The 17208-nt window shown below is 35.6% G+C and overlaps 4 protein-coding genes across 7 annotated transcripts in view; 2 read left to right on the top strand and 2 right to left on the bottom strand.

Annotated features, from left to right (window-relative positions):
- Positions 1 to 17208, top strand: part of LOC127841267 (galactocerebrosidase-like) — a 247916-nt gene that overhangs the window by 24155 nt on the left and 206553 nt on the right. The window contains exons 15-19 of one of the 2 annotated variants that reach the window (XM_052369950.1): positions 129 to 273; positions 1087 to 1261; positions 3129 to 3298; positions 3934 to 4013; positions 4964 to 5155. In XM_052369950.1, the coding sequence (XP_052225910.1) occupies positions 129 to 273; positions 1087 to 1261; positions 3129 to 3298; positions 3934 to 4013; positions 4964 to 5107 (714 nt within the window). In that variant the 3' untranslated portion in view covers positions 5108 to 5155. Of the gene's footprint in view, positions 1 to 128; positions 274 to 1086; positions 1262 to 3128; positions 3299 to 3933; positions 4014 to 4963; positions 6190 to 17208 lie in introns of those variants that run through there. The other variant, XM_052369949.1, reaches the window with a different exon arrangement.
- LOC127841268 (galactocerebrosidase-like) overlaps positions 1 to 17208 on the top strand; it is a 241069-nt gene that overhangs the window by 17308 nt on the left and 206553 nt on the right. The window lies entirely within an intron of this gene.
- Positions 1 to 17208, bottom strand: part of LOC127841280 (calmodulin-like) — a 210953-nt gene that overhangs the window by 62311 nt on the left and 131434 nt on the right. The gene's annotated exons all lie outside the window — the stretch shown is intronic.
- The window catches only part of LOC127841266 (zinc finger protein 26-like), a 231740-nt gene continuing 224836 nt past the window's right edge, over positions 10305 to 17208 (bottom strand). For both annotated transcript variants that reach the window (XM_052369946.1, XM_052369947.1), the window contains exons 2-3: positions 14486 to 15466; positions 10305 to 13506 (exon numbers count right to left, since the gene is read on the bottom strand). In XM_052369946.1, coding sequence (XP_052225906.1) covers positions 10803 to 13506; positions 14486 to 15168 — 3387 coding nt within the window. In that variant the 5' untranslated portion in view covers positions 15169 to 15466 and the 3' untranslated portion in view covers positions 10305 to 10802. The remainder of the gene's footprint in view (positions 13507 to 14485; positions 15467 to 17208) is intronic.

Genomic DNA, 17208 nt, shown 5'->3' with positions numbered 1-17208 from the left:
TTAACTAAATAAATTACACTTTTGATGTGTGATAAAAATATCCAAAATCAAACTTATAAAAGGGGCAAAAAATACATTCCCACAAAACACATCTCTGGATCTGAACATCTGATATTTTGCTGCTTCAGTCTAACAATATGGGAGTGTTTGAGCTAATGATGGACGTGAATCAAGTGCTCACACTCACCACAATCACCACAGGATTCAAGGGCCAGTACTCTGCCCCACCCCCGGCTGCTTCCTTCCCCCTCCCATATATGGACACCTTTGATGGTAAGTTTGTTTGTTGGGCTTTTCACCATATTTTACAGCATTTCTGACCTAACCCTTTTTTCCTGGTTAAGTTTAATTCACCTGACCTCAGTACTAAGTACATTTATGCAAATAACTGAACATGTAAGGCATTAATTGCATAAAATAAATAAAAGTTTGCAAATTTGTTACCTTAATTAAATTTTCCAAACCAAAATCTAAAATTCAAATTTGTGAACCAAAAAAACTGAAAGTTGAGTTAGAATACACAGGTATTGGGCGCGTGGCCAAGTCTCTTTAACACTATCAATATGCCCTAAAACAACTTTTTTCATTAAAAAAAAATCTGATATTGTATATATATACATTATATCAGATTTTTGTTTATCCCCCGCCATCAGCAGAGGGATATTGTTTTGGCGTTGTCCGTCCATTTTTCCGTCAGTCCGGAGCAATATCTTGGAAGTGCTTTGACGGGTATCATTGAAACTTAGTATGAGTATATATATGGATACTAGGATGATGCCTGCCAAATGGCATTGTACACCATCTGTTAATAAACGAGTTATGGTCCTTTGTATCTTGAAAAAATGCTTTTTTGAGTGTCAAATACAACACTTTTTTGTGTCCAGAAGCATATTGGCCGTGGATATCAATTCAACGAATTTGCTTGTTGTTTTTTTTATGAAAAAAAATGTTTTATGACATATTGAGAGTGTTAAAGTGACTTGGCCACGCGCACCATACCTGTGTTAGAATATTGACGTTTATGCAATGTATGTTTGTGATACTTTGTCCATGTATATAATGAAAGCCCTGTTGTGTTGCTTACAGATGTGGTAGAGCATCAAGAGCCCTATCTAGTGGCACCGATGTCTGGCTCCTTTGAAGTCATTACCCAGACTGGTTCTACCTCCAACAAAGTGCTGCGACAGATGACTGTGCTGCCCCCTGTAGACTGGTGCGAGACAGAAAACTTCACCCTCGCATTGCTCGGAAATATCACCTGGTATGCCATGATCAATATTTGAGTGGGGAATCATTCAGCACTATTCAATTTGTTTAAAGTCAGACGGCAAATTTTGTATTTTGGTGCGAAATTGAACTCATAGAAAGAACACTCAAATCTTGCATAGCTCGGAATTTTCATATATCAGACACTAAACATGAATGATTAATTCTTTCCCACTCAGAAGCAAAGTGAAATGGCTATGTGCAAACAGCATAAAACCAGAAAAGCCTGTGAGTAACTCGTAGTCTGTTCAGGTTTTATGATGTTTGCTGCTCATCAGTATCTAAGGATTGAAAATGAAGTCTTAAAAACATTAATCTAGTAAGAAAGGTCTTTAATTAAATTTATCTTTCTAAAGGACTACAAATGCGTCAAAATATGTATCTCAGTGGTAAAGGGTTAACCGGTTCACAGTTGTTCATTAACCAGTACATTTCTTTTCTCACACTACCAAATTTGAAAGCATGCTTAACTTCAGACTTCCGTTTAACCATGTTTTACTGGTTGAGTCAAAATTACTCAAATTTCAAAAGCAGTCTACTTTGTTTAAATTTAAGGTTAAAGGAAATGTATTTATTTGTAACCAATATGTAAGCCGGGCCTGTATTAACCAACAATTATTTACTTAAGAATAAAGAAAGTTCATTATTCTTGAGAATTTTCTTGAGAAACATGAGTTCGTGAATGAGACTTAAGAATTTTTTCTTGGACTAGAGAATTTTCTATTTTCTTTATTTTATGAATTGCTTAAGAATTGTTTTGGTGAATGCGGGTTCATTATGTAGTATTTACTGTGATGTTTGTCATACAAAGTGTAAAATATTATTTAATTAATGCTTTCTGATGCTTTACAGAGAAATATGAGTGAATTAAAACGGATATTTCACTGTTTCAAACAGTTCAAAATAACAGTGAAAATTATCGATAATCTTCGGAACTATTTTTAGATATCTCTTGTTTCCCAATTATGATCACTCGTGAAAATATCATTATCTATGATCACTCATGAATTAAAATTGATATTCCACCAGCTTCAACCAATATCCTCTATTTTATCTGAAGTATAAACATTAAGTATATTAAACAGGTTTGCGTTTGACTCTTTACATTGTGCTTTATACAGAAAATGTGGATTCCATAAATGTGATTTACAAAAATAAAATAATCATCACTTGCATTCAACCAATAAAGCCTTGTTCTAGGAAACAAGATTCCAGTCTGAGTGGAAAGTGCCATCCTTGATTAGGAAATCTGGTATTACACTTTACACACATGTATTAAGCTTATATTTCCCAGAACTTAGCTAAATATCTTGTACTCCATCCGTAATTCAGGGGAGAGTACATGGTAGAGACCTTCGTATCCATGGACATGGTAAAAACCTAACAACAACTTTAAGCGTTTTTTTGCATGACAACAATAAAAAAATAAAATATAAAAAAAAAACAAAAAAACATAACAATCATTAACAAGAAACCGTGGGAGACGGGTGATGCTCCTTAAAGGTTTTTTTCACAATATTGCACTATATATTAAGATAAAAGGAAACGTCGTGAGGGCACAGTAGTTGGGGGGACAAGAATTTTTTTATTGAAAATTTAAAAGGGCCATAACTCTGTGAAAAATCATCCGACCAGAACCCTCTGATAATATTAAATCTCTTGGTAGTGAAGCTTCCCATAAAGTTTCATTGAATTCGGTCATTAGTTCCTGAGAAATAGCCCGGACAAAAATTGTGCACAGACGCACACACGCACAGACAGACGAAGCGGCAAATATATGCTCCCCCCAAAATGAGCATTAAAATCTGCTATGTCTGATTTTTAATGTATGTCAGATACAAGTGTTAAGCTTCACTTTTCAGGGGAGAGTACATGGTGGAGACGTCTTTCTCCCTGGACATGCAGAATGCCTCACAGGGTGTGTTTGTGGCTCAGAGAATCAACAGTGGGGGCTGCTACACAGTGGGGGGTCAGGGGCTGCTGTTCTTTGTGTATCCCAACAAGGGAAACTTCGAGGTGTGGGGAGATTCAAGTAAGTGTCTAGTACAGTTGCTTATAGAAGACCTTTTAGCTTGGTTGCTGTGTTTAATACACTTACTGTGTTTAGTACACTTATCTCCCCTATTGCAGTTGTTTATAGAAGACCTTTTAGCTTGATTACTGTGTTTAATACACTTTTATTTCCCACACGGCAGATGCTTATAGAACACTGTGTGAGATATGGGATACTTATTTAATGCAGAGGCTGAGATTACCTAAGTTCTTTTAGTACCTGATGTCCAATACTGCACTTCAGTATAAAGTCCTATGCAAAACACAATAATTATGTTAGGGTTGAGTTGGGGTTTTAACCGGCAACGCCCGCCTTCAGGTTCACGTCTGGTACAACTAGACCTATGAACTGCTAATGGTTGATGGAGAGGATCCTGCTCTAGGAAATACTTGAAGTTTGAAGAGGGTATGGAGGGGGGGGGGGGGGGGGCGTAAGTTTCATTATATATGATAGCAAACATTTTTAAGACAACTAATTTAATGGCATATAGATTTTAAATACCTGTACACATGCATTTCCTTTTCAAATACTCTAATTCCACTATGGACAACATGTTGATCAATAAATAGAAGGAGATAACATATTGACCAATGAGCATGGATTGATTGTTACAGGGCGAGCCACACTGTTGAGCTATGGACCAGCTGACTCTATGAAGACGATTGGCTTCAATAAAATAGCCCTCAAAGTGAAGGTAGGGCTCATTGTAATGGCTTGTTGATGTTGTGCCCGAACATCATTATGGATGATATAAGGCTCTTGTTCTTCCAGTTAAGGACTTTGTCATCAGACTTCTTATGGCAAATTTTAGTAATCTTTAGCACACAATGGATAAACATATATCCCTTTAACACTTAGATAAATATTTTGACGCGTATGTACTCCCTCAGAAAGTTTAATTTAAATAAAGACTTTTCTTATTGGATTCAAGTTTTAAAGGCTTCATTTTCAACCGTAAGATACTGATGAGCAGCAAACCGCATAAAATCTGTACAGACTGTGAGTTACTTGCAGTCAGTTCTGGTTTAATGCTGTTTGCACATAGCCATTTTCACTTTTCTTCTAACAGGGAAAGGATAGAGAGCTACATGCTCCTTCAATAAAGTACATATGAAAGATTGAAAAGAAATTACTGTAATTGAATTCGTGAAAATCACTTAATTAAGTTTATAGGTGGGTGATCGTACTTAAAAACTGTAACTCAGCTTTTATTTGTAATACAATTCGTTTTACAACATCTCTTTGAAACTGTTCAATTTGACCATTATATGTTATCGTTAAAAAAAGTTGCATTGATTTTTTTATGCCAAATGTTAAGTTAAATAGTGAGGGCATATAGACATGGTCTACATCTTCTTTTTACCAATTGGCCAAGTTTAGGCCCCTTCACTTATTGATAGGAGCCTATTATTGACCCATTCAAAAACTAAAAAAACACAAAAGGCCCTCTTTAACAAATACAAAATGGTTGAAGTATTGCAAGCAATAAATCTGATATCAGTACACTTTACTGGCAGTTCAAGTTAAAACACATATTAACATTTAACACGTGCAAGGTAATGAAAATAAATTTTTGGCTAAAAGTTTAATGTGCATTTATAAGACATTACTCAAATGTGATAATATTTATACATATATTTTTAGAATGGCTTTGCAGAAGGCTTTGTAAATGACAAAATGGTTTTTGGCCTACGTATGCCCAGCCAGCCAGCCAGTGGATTCGCAGCCTTTGGTACAGCCGGATTCGGGCATGCCGACTTTGACTACATATCTGTGATGCCATCGTGATTTGATGCACATGACATATCATATAAGTGTCTGTGAAAGTCCTCAAACCTTTAATATGTAAAAATATTCTGAAAGCCTGCAATTATGATAACTATCATAGATATCCATTGCTTCAGCTAGGCCTCAAAGAAAGGATGCAGCACCCTACCTCCCCAAAGTTACAACTTGCTTCTTCAGACCCTTAATGCCCCTTTTTATCTGATTTAAACATCTCACACTGATAATTTGTATGATAATTGAAAGTATGCTATAGGGATGTAATGACTGGGCAGGCTTAACCCTTTGCATGCTGGGTAATTTGTCTTTTGCTAAAATGTCGTCTGCTGAATTTCTAAAATTAGCATTTTCTTCGATTTTTTTCAAAGAATACTATCAGAATAGCAAACAGTTTGGATCCTGATGAGACGCCACATTTTGTGGTGTCTCATCAGGATCCAAACTGTTTGCAAAGGCCTTCAAAATTCGGTTCCCGCACTGAAAGGGTTAAGTGTCCTTTTTTTTACAAAAGAACACCCTGTCCCTGTTTATAATCCTAGCTGGAGCACTGGCTATCAACTTGGTTCTTGGTTTGGCAAGCTACTGGCATGGCAGAATTCAATTGGCCTGTTGCCCAGGTTTGGTGTCTTTTGTTGACATTTGATTCATATATATTTTTAAACGCAATCCTGTATTTAACTTAACTCTGGTGAAAAGTGCAATTTATTATATTACACTCAAGATTTGATTAATTTGATACATTTATGGCCGATGCTTCATGATTTGGTTTCTATTTCACACAGCATGCTGTTCCGTACCTTATCACTATGTTAAAAGTGCATTGATATTATGCTTCAAGTTTTCTTTATTTGCTACCAATATACACACATTTTTATTCGTATTTGATGGATGTTTCATACATTCCAATAATGTTAATGTGGTATACATGTATAGATTAAATTTATGTCTTGTCTTTTGACTTGTAGATATTGTTATGAAGTAAATTGCTGCTTGTCTATGAATAACAGCATTAAATATCTGTTGCTGTTCCATTGTTTATGAAATATTTATAATTAATACCTTGAGCAAATAAAATTCGAAAGAAGCTTTGAAGTTATTAAAATTTGTTTAAGCTTCATGAACAAGTTTGGGAGCTTAGTCCTAACTTCAATCCATCTATCCACTGTCTGGTTGGGTCTCTGCAAGTGCATTTTAATGAAACTTTGGGAAGCCTCAATACCAATCCTCAGTGTGCCTATCAGTACATTCCACTTAAATGTTCTCAGAATTTTAAGATTTGTCATGCATAAAGGTCAAAATTCCTTACTTGCATGCTATGACTTTTTCATACCAACTACTTGCAAAATTTAACCAAACTTTGTAAGAAGCTTTATGGAAACATTTGGCTTCAATGATTTTTTGCTCAACTATTCACAGATTGGTTGGAGCCATACTCAACCAAATGTTGTTGTCAGCGTAAAGGTTATCTTTTAGTAGAGGTTAAAGTCCAAACTCTCAATATCAGTGTTTATATTCCATTGAAACTTAAGTTAATACATATGCAATGAGCATTGTGTAAGGTCACTGACCAAGTTCCATCACTCTGACCAGCAATTAGGATGAATTATGTCCAGTTTTGTACTGAGAACATTCTGGTAAACGTTTGAGTACTACAAAACATAATATTTATCACATGTATTGAAATAAAACGTTACATATGTGTTCAGAATCTTAAAGAACATGCACTGACCAAGACCTATCAAGAACATTCACTGAACAAGACCTATCAAGAACATTCACTGACCAAGACCTATCTAGAACATTCACTGACCAAAATCTATCAAGAACATTCACTGACCAGACCAATACCTATCAAGAACATTCACTGACTTAAACCTATCAAGAACATTCACTGAATGAGACCTATCAAGAACATTCACTGACCAAGACCTATCAAGAACACTCACTGACCAACCCCTATCACGAATATTCATTGATTTAAACGTATCAAGAACATTCACTTACCAATACCTATCAAGAACATTCACTTACCAAGACCTATCAAGAACATTCACTGACCAAAACCTATCAAGAACAGTCACTGACCAAAACCTATCAAGAACATTCACTGACCAAAACCTATCAAGAACATTCACTGACAAAGATCTATCAAGAACATTCACTGACCAAGACCTATCAAGAACATTCACCGACAAAGGTCTATAAAGAACATCCACTGACAAAGACCTATCAAGAACATTCACTGACGAATATCTATCAAGAACATTCACTGACCAAGACCTATCAAGAACATTAACTGACAAAGACCTATCAAGAACATTCATTGACCAAGATCTATCAAAAACATTCACTGACCAAGATCTTTCATGAAAATTCACTGACCAAAACCTATCACAAACATTCACTGACTTAGACCTATCAAAAACATTCACTAACTAAGACCTATCAAGAACATTCACTGACTAAGACATGTCAAGAACATTCACTGATTAAGACCTATCAAGAACATTCACTGACCAAGATCTATCAAGAACATTCACTTACCAAAATCTATCAAGAACATCCACTGACCAAGACCTATCAAGAACATTCACTGACCGAGACCTATCAAGAACATTCACTGACCAAGATCTATCAAGAACATTCACTGACCAAGACATATTAAGAACATTCATTGACTAAGACCTATCAAGAACATTCACTGACCAAGACCTATCAAGAAAATTTCACAGTGAGCTTTTGTGATCGCCTTTAGTTCGTTGTGAGTCGTCAACATTTACCTTTTTTTTACACTTTAGAAGCCACATTTATTGTCCAATCTTTATGAAACTTGGCCAGAACACATGTCCCAATGATATCATGAACAAGTTGTAAAATGGTTTCGGGTGGTTGAAAAAATGGCCGAAAGGGAGCGAGGCAGTTTTCCTTATATGGAATTAACTAAAAACTTGTTAACACTCAAGAAGTCACATTTATTGGCCCATCTTCATGAAACTTGGTGAGAACATTTGTCCCGATGAACTCGAGAAAATGGGTCACGTAAATTCAAAAGCTGGGTCACTAGGTCAAATTAAAAAAACATGTTAATACTCGTTTTTTTGTCCAATCTTGATAAATCAGCTAACAATTTTTCAGAATACAGTGCTCCAGTTAAGGTTTTGTGAAATTCTTAAATTACTACCAGATTTTCAAAAAGAATTCTTAACTCTGAAATTTTATTCTTAACGTTACTACTAAGTTTTGGAAAATAATTCTTATTTTTTCTAAAAGACCTAAAAATAAATAATAATGGTTATTTTCATGCAAAAAAAATCAAAATAAACATACTAGCAACTTTATTTATGCGAGTTCAACAGTGTCTTTTCAGTATTATACAATGTTATTTTTCAAATACCTTCATATGCCCAAACTGTGCTTAGATTGTATGCCTTAGATGAATTTTTACATATTTCACAATTAAAACGGATCTCCCCATCAATCTTTTCAACGATTAGCCACGGGACTTGTCCCTTCCACTCGTTCAATGTTTTTTTTGTGTTTAAGTTTGGTCCCGTCGTGTCGCGTTTTTGTTTAGCTTTTCTGACTGTGTCGGCAACTGAACAAACAACATCGTATAAGATCTTTTCTATAATGTCTTTCTTAACATTTAACTTCGGCTTACTTTGCGTACAATATGTTAAAAGCGTGTTTTTGGACGCTTTGCATTTTTTAGGACATTCTCTGGGCGCCGCCATTTTTTTTGCCAGATAGACTGTAAACGCCGCTTTTATTGGAAAAATGCGCTTTGTTATACAAACCTGATATCCATTCTATATAAGCACCGCAAAGATCTTTAATACGCAAAAAGAACTCAATAAAAATCGATACGATCCGATGTAAAAATAATATTCGTAACTTGATTTTGAAATTCTTAATGGTATGACAAGATTTTAAAATAAATACGTAACGGACTTGAAAATAATTCGTAATTACGAAAATACGACCCTTATCTGGAGCTCTGGAATAGGCTGGTTCCTACGGGTCTCAGGTTAGCGCCTCAGGCCCTCTTGTTTCTAGTTTGAATGGAGGTATGGTGCTGTAATTGTGTTTAAAGGTAGCTTAAACGTAGACCTACAGTGGGATTTGGGGCCAATTGGGTCAAGGTTAGTGTTACTTAAAATGGAACAAGATCTGGCAGAGGACAGCAGGTTAAAATTTTCTTGTAATTGTCATAGTTTCTGGCATTTTTTCCTTAACCAAACTGTATAGTAATAAAAAAGTTACTTGTATTTGCAAAATATTTTATGAGACACATTCAACTTGATTTTTATTGGAAACCATTTTTCTTTATTTTCTAACAGTGACCTAGAATGTTGACCTTGGCAAAATGTGTCCCATATGCAAGCAAAAATGAAGTAGTTGTACAATTTACATGTATATATACATTGATCACAATGGCTCTTTCTATGTGATATTACACCAAGTGCCTATATGCAGTAACAGTGACCTTGATCATACACATGTGAAGAGCAATACATTAACATATTAAGGAATCTATGTATTTTGTTTCATTACAATTGCACTTTTTTTTTCAAGTAGCTTATCAATAAACTTTAACCTATTTTATGGCGATGCTGAGGCAAGTCGAACTGCTTGCATTTCTTTCAAAAAGTTGAGTAAAAAGTGGTTTCCACCCAATAACTTTAGATAAGATATGCTGTAAATATGTGTGTAGGTAGCTTAGTATATACATGAAACTTGCTTTCAAACTTAGTTATAATCAATTAAATTAATTAGTAAAGAGTTAAAATTCTTGTTTCTTGGCAAGGTCACATTTCTCGTTTTAATTTATAAATTTTCTGCTTTTACATACTCTTTTTAACTACACTAGGTATTCAAATTTGTCTTCGTTGTAATTATATCTTGTTGACTGACAGAAAATGTACATTATACTATTAAAATGGAGAAAGTCATATTTTGGGACTTATGAACTGACAGCAATTTTAATTGCAGTTTATAGGAAAACCTCAGTTAAAAAGCAAGTGTATATCATGATACATGTATTGAATACTTTCTTGATGTATATCTTGGTAGAAACTCTCCTTTGACCGGAACTTGGGCCACTTGTTAATTTGTTTGAAAACAATTTCAAAGGAAGATACAAGAGCTATTCAACCATGCATTCGGCTTCAAAGAGATTTCTCAGAGTCATGGGAACAACTTTTAATGTGTTATGTATATTTCTCTTACTGTAAAACAGCCATGTTCCATCAACAAGATGTATTCTTCAATAATTACATTTGAGAGGTTCCATCAGTTCCACTGATATCACGGTATGTTTGTATGTAAATGCTGTGACCAAGTAAATTAAACATAAAGATACTCGATGTACACTATTCCTTCTGCACGTATCAATAAATTATATATATCATAAACATTATTAAATTTTTGTAATTAAAAAATTATCTTAGTGATTTAAAACTTATAATCATTCATTGCAAAAGCTTCAAAATTATTTCCATGCTGTAACTCATTCACTAAGGCATTAATAAAATAGTGTGGAAAACCCATAGACTACACATAACATTATCAAAATCAATATAACTTAAACAAAAACAGATCAGTTTTAATAAAAATTAATGTTATTTTATCTGGATTCTTATTGACGATGTCACCGTCAATATGACTATGAGTTAAATCCATTCCCGTATGAAACCTGCTACAACAGTTCAGACGTCTCGTTTTGCTGTAAAATCTCTGCAAACTCTGTTCCACGGCATGATTGGAGATGATTTACAAATGCCTTTTGTGTGTTGAACCAACGGACACATTTACTGCATGTCAGGAGTCGCCCAGCATGCAATCTTTGCTTGTGTCTCTGAAAACGCTTGTGTGATGATAGCACTTCCCCACATTGATCACATTGATAACTGTTGCTATGGCAGTGCTTCATGTGGTCAGACAGACGATCTGAATTCTTAAACTTTTTTTTACAGTTTTCGCATTTGTGCTGATGGATTGTGTGGAAGTTCAAAACGTGTTGATCCAGGCACTGTTTATTCTTCAACACAATACCACAAGAATGGCACATCAGTCTTGATTTTGCTTCTTGACTTAATCTTTCTGTATCAGTTGCAGTTTCAGAGGTTTTTGACAGAGAAACTGTATCCAATGGTGAAACCGTAAATCTATTGAGAATATTGAGCTGCTGCTCAATACTAAAATGAGTCAGCCGGTGAACGTTCAAGTCGTTTTCAAGCATGAACTTGTCATCACAAATACTGCACATAAAAGAGCCTTCCGAATTGAACTCATGAGAATGTTTCTGCTTCATATGCAATCGCAGCTTTGAGTTGTTTATATAACTGTTTGGACAAAAGGAACATTTGAAAGGAAAATCTTTGTCGTGCAATTGCTTATGTGTTTTCAGATGTCCATGTTGTCGGAAAGACTTTCCGCAAACCGAACAAGTGAAAGGTTTTTCACCGGTGTGAGTACGACTGTGGATCTTTAACACTCGTAGATTAGCAAAACCTCTTCCACATACCTGGCAATGGAACGTCCTCTCAGCATTGGGAAGATGCACGTTCATGTGATACTGAAGCTCGCAGTACTTTCGGAAAGTTTTCCCACAAACATCGCATCGAGCTGTTTTCATTTGACTCTTCGGTGTCTGCCTGTTTGGACGTCGTCCATTTACAATACATTCAGTTGTTTTGCCATTATTCTGATTTCTATCTTGCTGTGACAGAATGTAAATCTCATTTGTGACAGCATTTAAATCTGTTTCTAAATCATCCTGATTATCTTCATTAACTGCCACTACTGTCGTCTTTTCTTGAGTCTGTAGCGCAAAAGGAATTTCTTCAACATATTCACCATCCAGGTCTCCATTTATTTCAACAAGATCTTGTTGATCATTACAGTACTTCACATTCTCTGGAAGGCTCTTATTGCTGTGGCTAGCAGAGCGACAAGATAATTCTGAAGGGATTTCAGCAGTGTTCTGTGAATCTTCCATGATTGACCCATCCACAACAGTCACCGTTTCTCCCCTAATTTCCTGTACTCTTTGAATACCTGTGTTATTTTCCCAATGCTCCTCTGTCAATTCAACAGGGTAAACTGACCCATCCATTATGACTATTTCTTCCAACCGATTTTTTGTTTGCAAACGTAATGGAACAGTGTCTCTCTCCTCTCTATCTGTCACATTTTCTTCAAAGTCTTTTTTCATGTCTTGTAAAACAATATTTGTACTTTCTTCTTCCATCAAACAAAGATCTTTATAACTGCTCTCTTTCACAATATTTTCATGTGCAAAGCCTTTGTCTATGAAACTGTTTGAGTTTACATGGTATTGTTTAGGCATATCATCTGTTTGTACGTCATGTTCGTCAATCTTGTTGTCCTCCTGTCTCGTTACAAAATCTGCCTCGTAAACCTGATCAGCAGATATTATATCATACATAGCAAGTAGATCTTCTTTGCTTTGAACATGGGATCCATCAGTGCTTTTCCCTTGTTTACCATGTTGGTAATTCATATGGACGTACAGTGCTTTAAAATCTTCAAAATTTAGTTCACACTGACTGCATTTATAGGTGTCATTCACATGTATTTGAATATGTTTTACAGCCAAATCTGCATCACATTGAGTCTGACCACAAAACTTGCAAGTAAAACCAACATTTGTTGTATCATTTTGTTCCTTCATGCAATCCATGAAATGTGAAACCAGGTTTACCACGCCATCAAACTTCATTGAGCAGGGTTTAGACGGACAAGGGAACGTACAAGAGGCGTGAACATTGGCATGTTTTATCCAGGGGGATCTCTGCTTAAAGCTCTTGTCACAGATATGGCAGAAAAAACCTGACATGCCATGGGTTCGCAGATGGTCCTTTACATGACCAACCTGTCTGAAAGTCTTTGAGCACAGACGACACCTGTAGGGTCGAAAATCAGAATGAGACCGCTTATGGATCTCAAAGGCTTTTTTGTGGATGAATCCTTTGTTACAGACATTGCAATGGAGTGGATTTTCATTTCGGATCAAATGCATTCTGTTGATGTGTGTATTTAAGAGCTTCTTTGTCCTATACCGACTACAGCAAAGCTTACACTTGAAGGGTTTACCAGAAGAATGGTGAAACTCTTTTTCCGTATGATCATTGAGGACTTTCTTCCTTTCCGCTAACTCCGTCGGGGCAGGAATCTTGTTTATGGAGTACTTTGTCATGCCCTGGCACTTGTGAGTTGGCATGTTGGATAGGCGAATGTTTTGAAGGCAGTTTCCGCATTTCACAAGGTCCGAGTTGTGGATGTTTTGGCGATGCAGCTTGAGATTGGCCTGGGACTTTAAACATGCTCCACACTCCTCGCACATGAATGATCTGCCTGAGTCCTTCTGACTTATTCGGCTGGAAAAAAAATTCATTACTGTTATACCAATATTATTCATAGGATTGTCTTGGATTTTTGCAATTCCTCTAAACCACACAATCAAATGTTCAAGTCCAAAGTCTAATATCAGACAATATAAAAAAAATGCAAATTAAAGATAATGTTAATGCCAGATTTTATGAATCCAGGCAAAGAAAACTTTAGTATTTTAAGCGTTTTCAACATCTTGATGTAAAATCAGCATTAAATGGATAACATATTTTGAACGGTCTAGTCTTATCAAAGCTTTCCAATGATTAAAAGACATGTTTACATTTCGACAGAATTTTTCATCTTAAAAAAATATTGTGTATTCCTTAAACAAAGGACTTGTAAACATATCAAAGATTTTAAATAAGATTTGTGAAATAAGATTTGTGAAATTAAGTATTAAATCTTGGTGTTAAGTATTTATGCTTAATTATTGACAATTGTATCATATTGATTCATAATGCAAATACATGTACCCTATAATGCTTATAAAATCTTGTAGTGCTAGCATTTACTACTACTTGAACATTGTACTGTAATGTGTAGCGGTGCTCCAGCTAGGCCTAAATTGAAGGGCGCCCTGCCCTGCCCCACCGAACCTGCCCTTCTTAGAGCCCCCTCCCTTGCCCTTTAATTTTTTATTTTATTTACATAATATGATTATTAATAAATCTCTTATTAAATTGTAATTAATTTATTCCTCCTTATAGACATATTTGAATGGTTTAATAATAATGGGAATAATAGATTCTATCAATTATTAATAATATATAAATTAACATGTAACAGGAAGCATTCCAGAAATGCCAGCGCGCTCAAAAGTGCCCTTTTGATAAAATACTGCGCGTGGAAAGTGCCCTTTTGACAAAAAAGCCCCCCTGCCCTTTTCAAATCCTACCTGGAGCACTGGTATAGCAATCCTTAATATGTTTACTTGATGGTTCCCTTGGTTACAAACTTGCATACCTTTTGGGGCTGGATTGAAGGTCAACCTGTCTGTTGATTCTATTCAGACAACGAACTTTCGTCTCAATTTGGCTGATAGCCCCAGGGCTTCTGGACATATTTGGACACTGTCCACATGGGAAGGTCTCAGAGTGTGCTTTCTTGTTACCTTCCTTCGACTGAATTGGTGAACAAATAATGCCTACTGATATGTCCATTCTATAACCAGTTGCCATGATGTCTTCAAGCTCTTTCATTTCATCCTTATCATCAATATCTTCTTCATCCATTACACTACATGTATCATTGGAAGAAAATTCTTCAATCTCCCCTGTGTTAATTTTTCTACCACCAACATGCGTTCGCTCATCCTTTATCACATGTTTGTCTTGCTTGTTTATAGTGTCCTCTGTGTTTAGTTTGTCATTTACTTCACACAACAATTGTCTTTTCTCATTAATGCCTAGATCACTATCCCCAATTGAATTTTGAGCACTGCCATTCACATCTGTGTTTTGCTTGGTCAGCTGATCACCAAGAACTTTTGCTTTCCTGATTTCAGATTCAGTTTTGACAACCATTTCTGTTCTGCTGGAATGGAGGTCTGCTTTTGAATACTCTACAAAGTCTTCATATTGTTTCAACTTTCTTTCCCTTGCACTTCTTCGTAATGGTAAAACCGTTACTGTGCCTTGTGTCTGCATATCACTTTGATGGTCTCCCGTTGAAGAAATTTTCTAGCTCCAAACTAAAGATGTTTAATATATTATTCTTTACGTAATTCAAAATAGCAAAATTCAGCATGAACTCCTTTTTTTGCATCTAGTATCATTATTATGAAAGAATGAAAGATATTGCTCTCAAGTTCACTTCTTATGATTTGCTTCACAGTTCCAAAGAAGGGTTAATATCCAGGTGCCCCTACTTGCAGTTCCTTTTTTTTCATTATACATATGTTTAAAACTTGTCAACAACTTGGCAGCTACTATCAGTTTACTGAATCTACAAAATAAGAATGTTCTGTTTAAATCAAATATAAATACAAGAAAAACTAGAGCTTTGTCACAGACGTGACGTATACCCCCACATGCTGCATTGACACAGAATATTCTGCATGCTGTTTTCACAAAACAAGAGATTGCTAATCTATGGCGATTTTTAAGAATTATTATGCCATTATCATTTATGGCCATTTTGACCTTTGAACTCTTGAATTATTTCGCATGACACCCAGTTCAATGAATGTGAACAAAATTAATGTACAGATTCATTTTAAAATCTCACAATGAATGACATACTTATGGCCCAGACAAGCTCATTTATGGCCATTTTGACCTTTGAACTCCAAGTGTGACCTTGACCTTGGAGATATCAACATAATTCTTTCGCATGACTCTATCCAATTATTGTGAACAAATGTACTAAGTAATTTTAAAATCTCAAAATGAATGACATAGTTATGGCTCAGACAAAATCATTTATGGCCATTTTTTACCTTTGAACTCAAAGTGTGACCTTGACCTTGGAGATACTGATGTAATTCTTTCGCATGACACACCGTGACGACTAATGATGGTAAACTAATGTGCCAAATGATTTTAAAATCTCACAATGAACGACATAGTTATGGCCTGATCAAGCTCATTTATGGCCATTTTTTGACTTTTGAACTCAGAGTGTGACCCTGACCTTGGAGATATCGAGTGATTCTTTAGCATGACACACCATCCAATGATGGTGAACAAATGATTTTAAAATCTCACAATGAACGACATAGTTATGGCCCGGACAAGCTCATTTATGGCCATTTTTGACCTTTGAACTGAAAGTGTGACCTTGACCTTGGAGATATCGACGTAATTCTTTAGCATGACACACCGTCCAATGCTGGTGAACAAATGTGCCAAATGATTTTTAAAGTCTCACAATAAATAACAAAATTATGGCCTAGACAAGTTCATTTATGGGCAACTCCAAGTGCGACCCTGACCTTGGAGATATCGAAGTACTTCTTTCGCATGACACAGCGTCCCATGATGGTGAACAAATGTACCAATTCATTTTAAAATGTAACCATAAATGACAAAGTTATGGTCTGACAAACCTTCAGTTTTAAACCCACAAAGTGACCATGTGACCAAGTTTTTGACCCAGCAAGACCCACATTCAAACTTGACCGAGACATCATCTAGATACAACTTCTGACCAAGTTTGGTGAAGATCAGATGAAATTTTTGGGACTGACTGACCGACAGACAGACCAACCAACAAAGTGACTCCTATATAGACCCAATCACCAATGGTATAAATGGGGGTATAATAAAACATTTGTATGCACTTACATACAGGTCCAAACATAAGAGTTCCAAATAGGCTTCAGTCCTGGTAACCCTAAGGTAAGGTGCGTGTTTAATGGCAATGTTCTGTCCTTGGGGCCATTCAACTATTGATTTAGGTCTTTTTTATATTCAAAATTAACTATGATTAAAAAAAATCACAAATTCAATAACTGATCAATTAATACATGAAAAATAAAAATTAATTAGCTGTGGTTTTTTAATGTGTTTGTCTTCCAACTTGCTAAAAGTTTATAATTATGCAAGTAACTGATTTCAAATGACATCGTATTGCATTAGCCATGAAGTGTAATTGGGTAAGTAGGGGGTAACATAGAACATTATGTAATGGTTATGGGGTAAGTAGGGCTCGATTGGTCATTGTCGGCTTGGATACTACTACTTACA

The sequence above is a fragment of the Dreissena polymorpha genome, chromosome 8 (assembly GCF_020536995.1).
Source record: "Dreissena polymorpha isolate Duluth1 chromosome 8, UMN_Dpol_1.0, whole genome shotgun sequence".
NCBI classification, from domain to species: Eukaryota; Metazoa; Mollusca; class Bivalvia; order Myida; family Dreissenidae; genus Dreissena; species Dreissena polymorpha.
The sequence above is the reverse complement of the archived record's forward strand: the minus strand, read 5'-3'. Positions and strand labels throughout refer to the sequence as shown.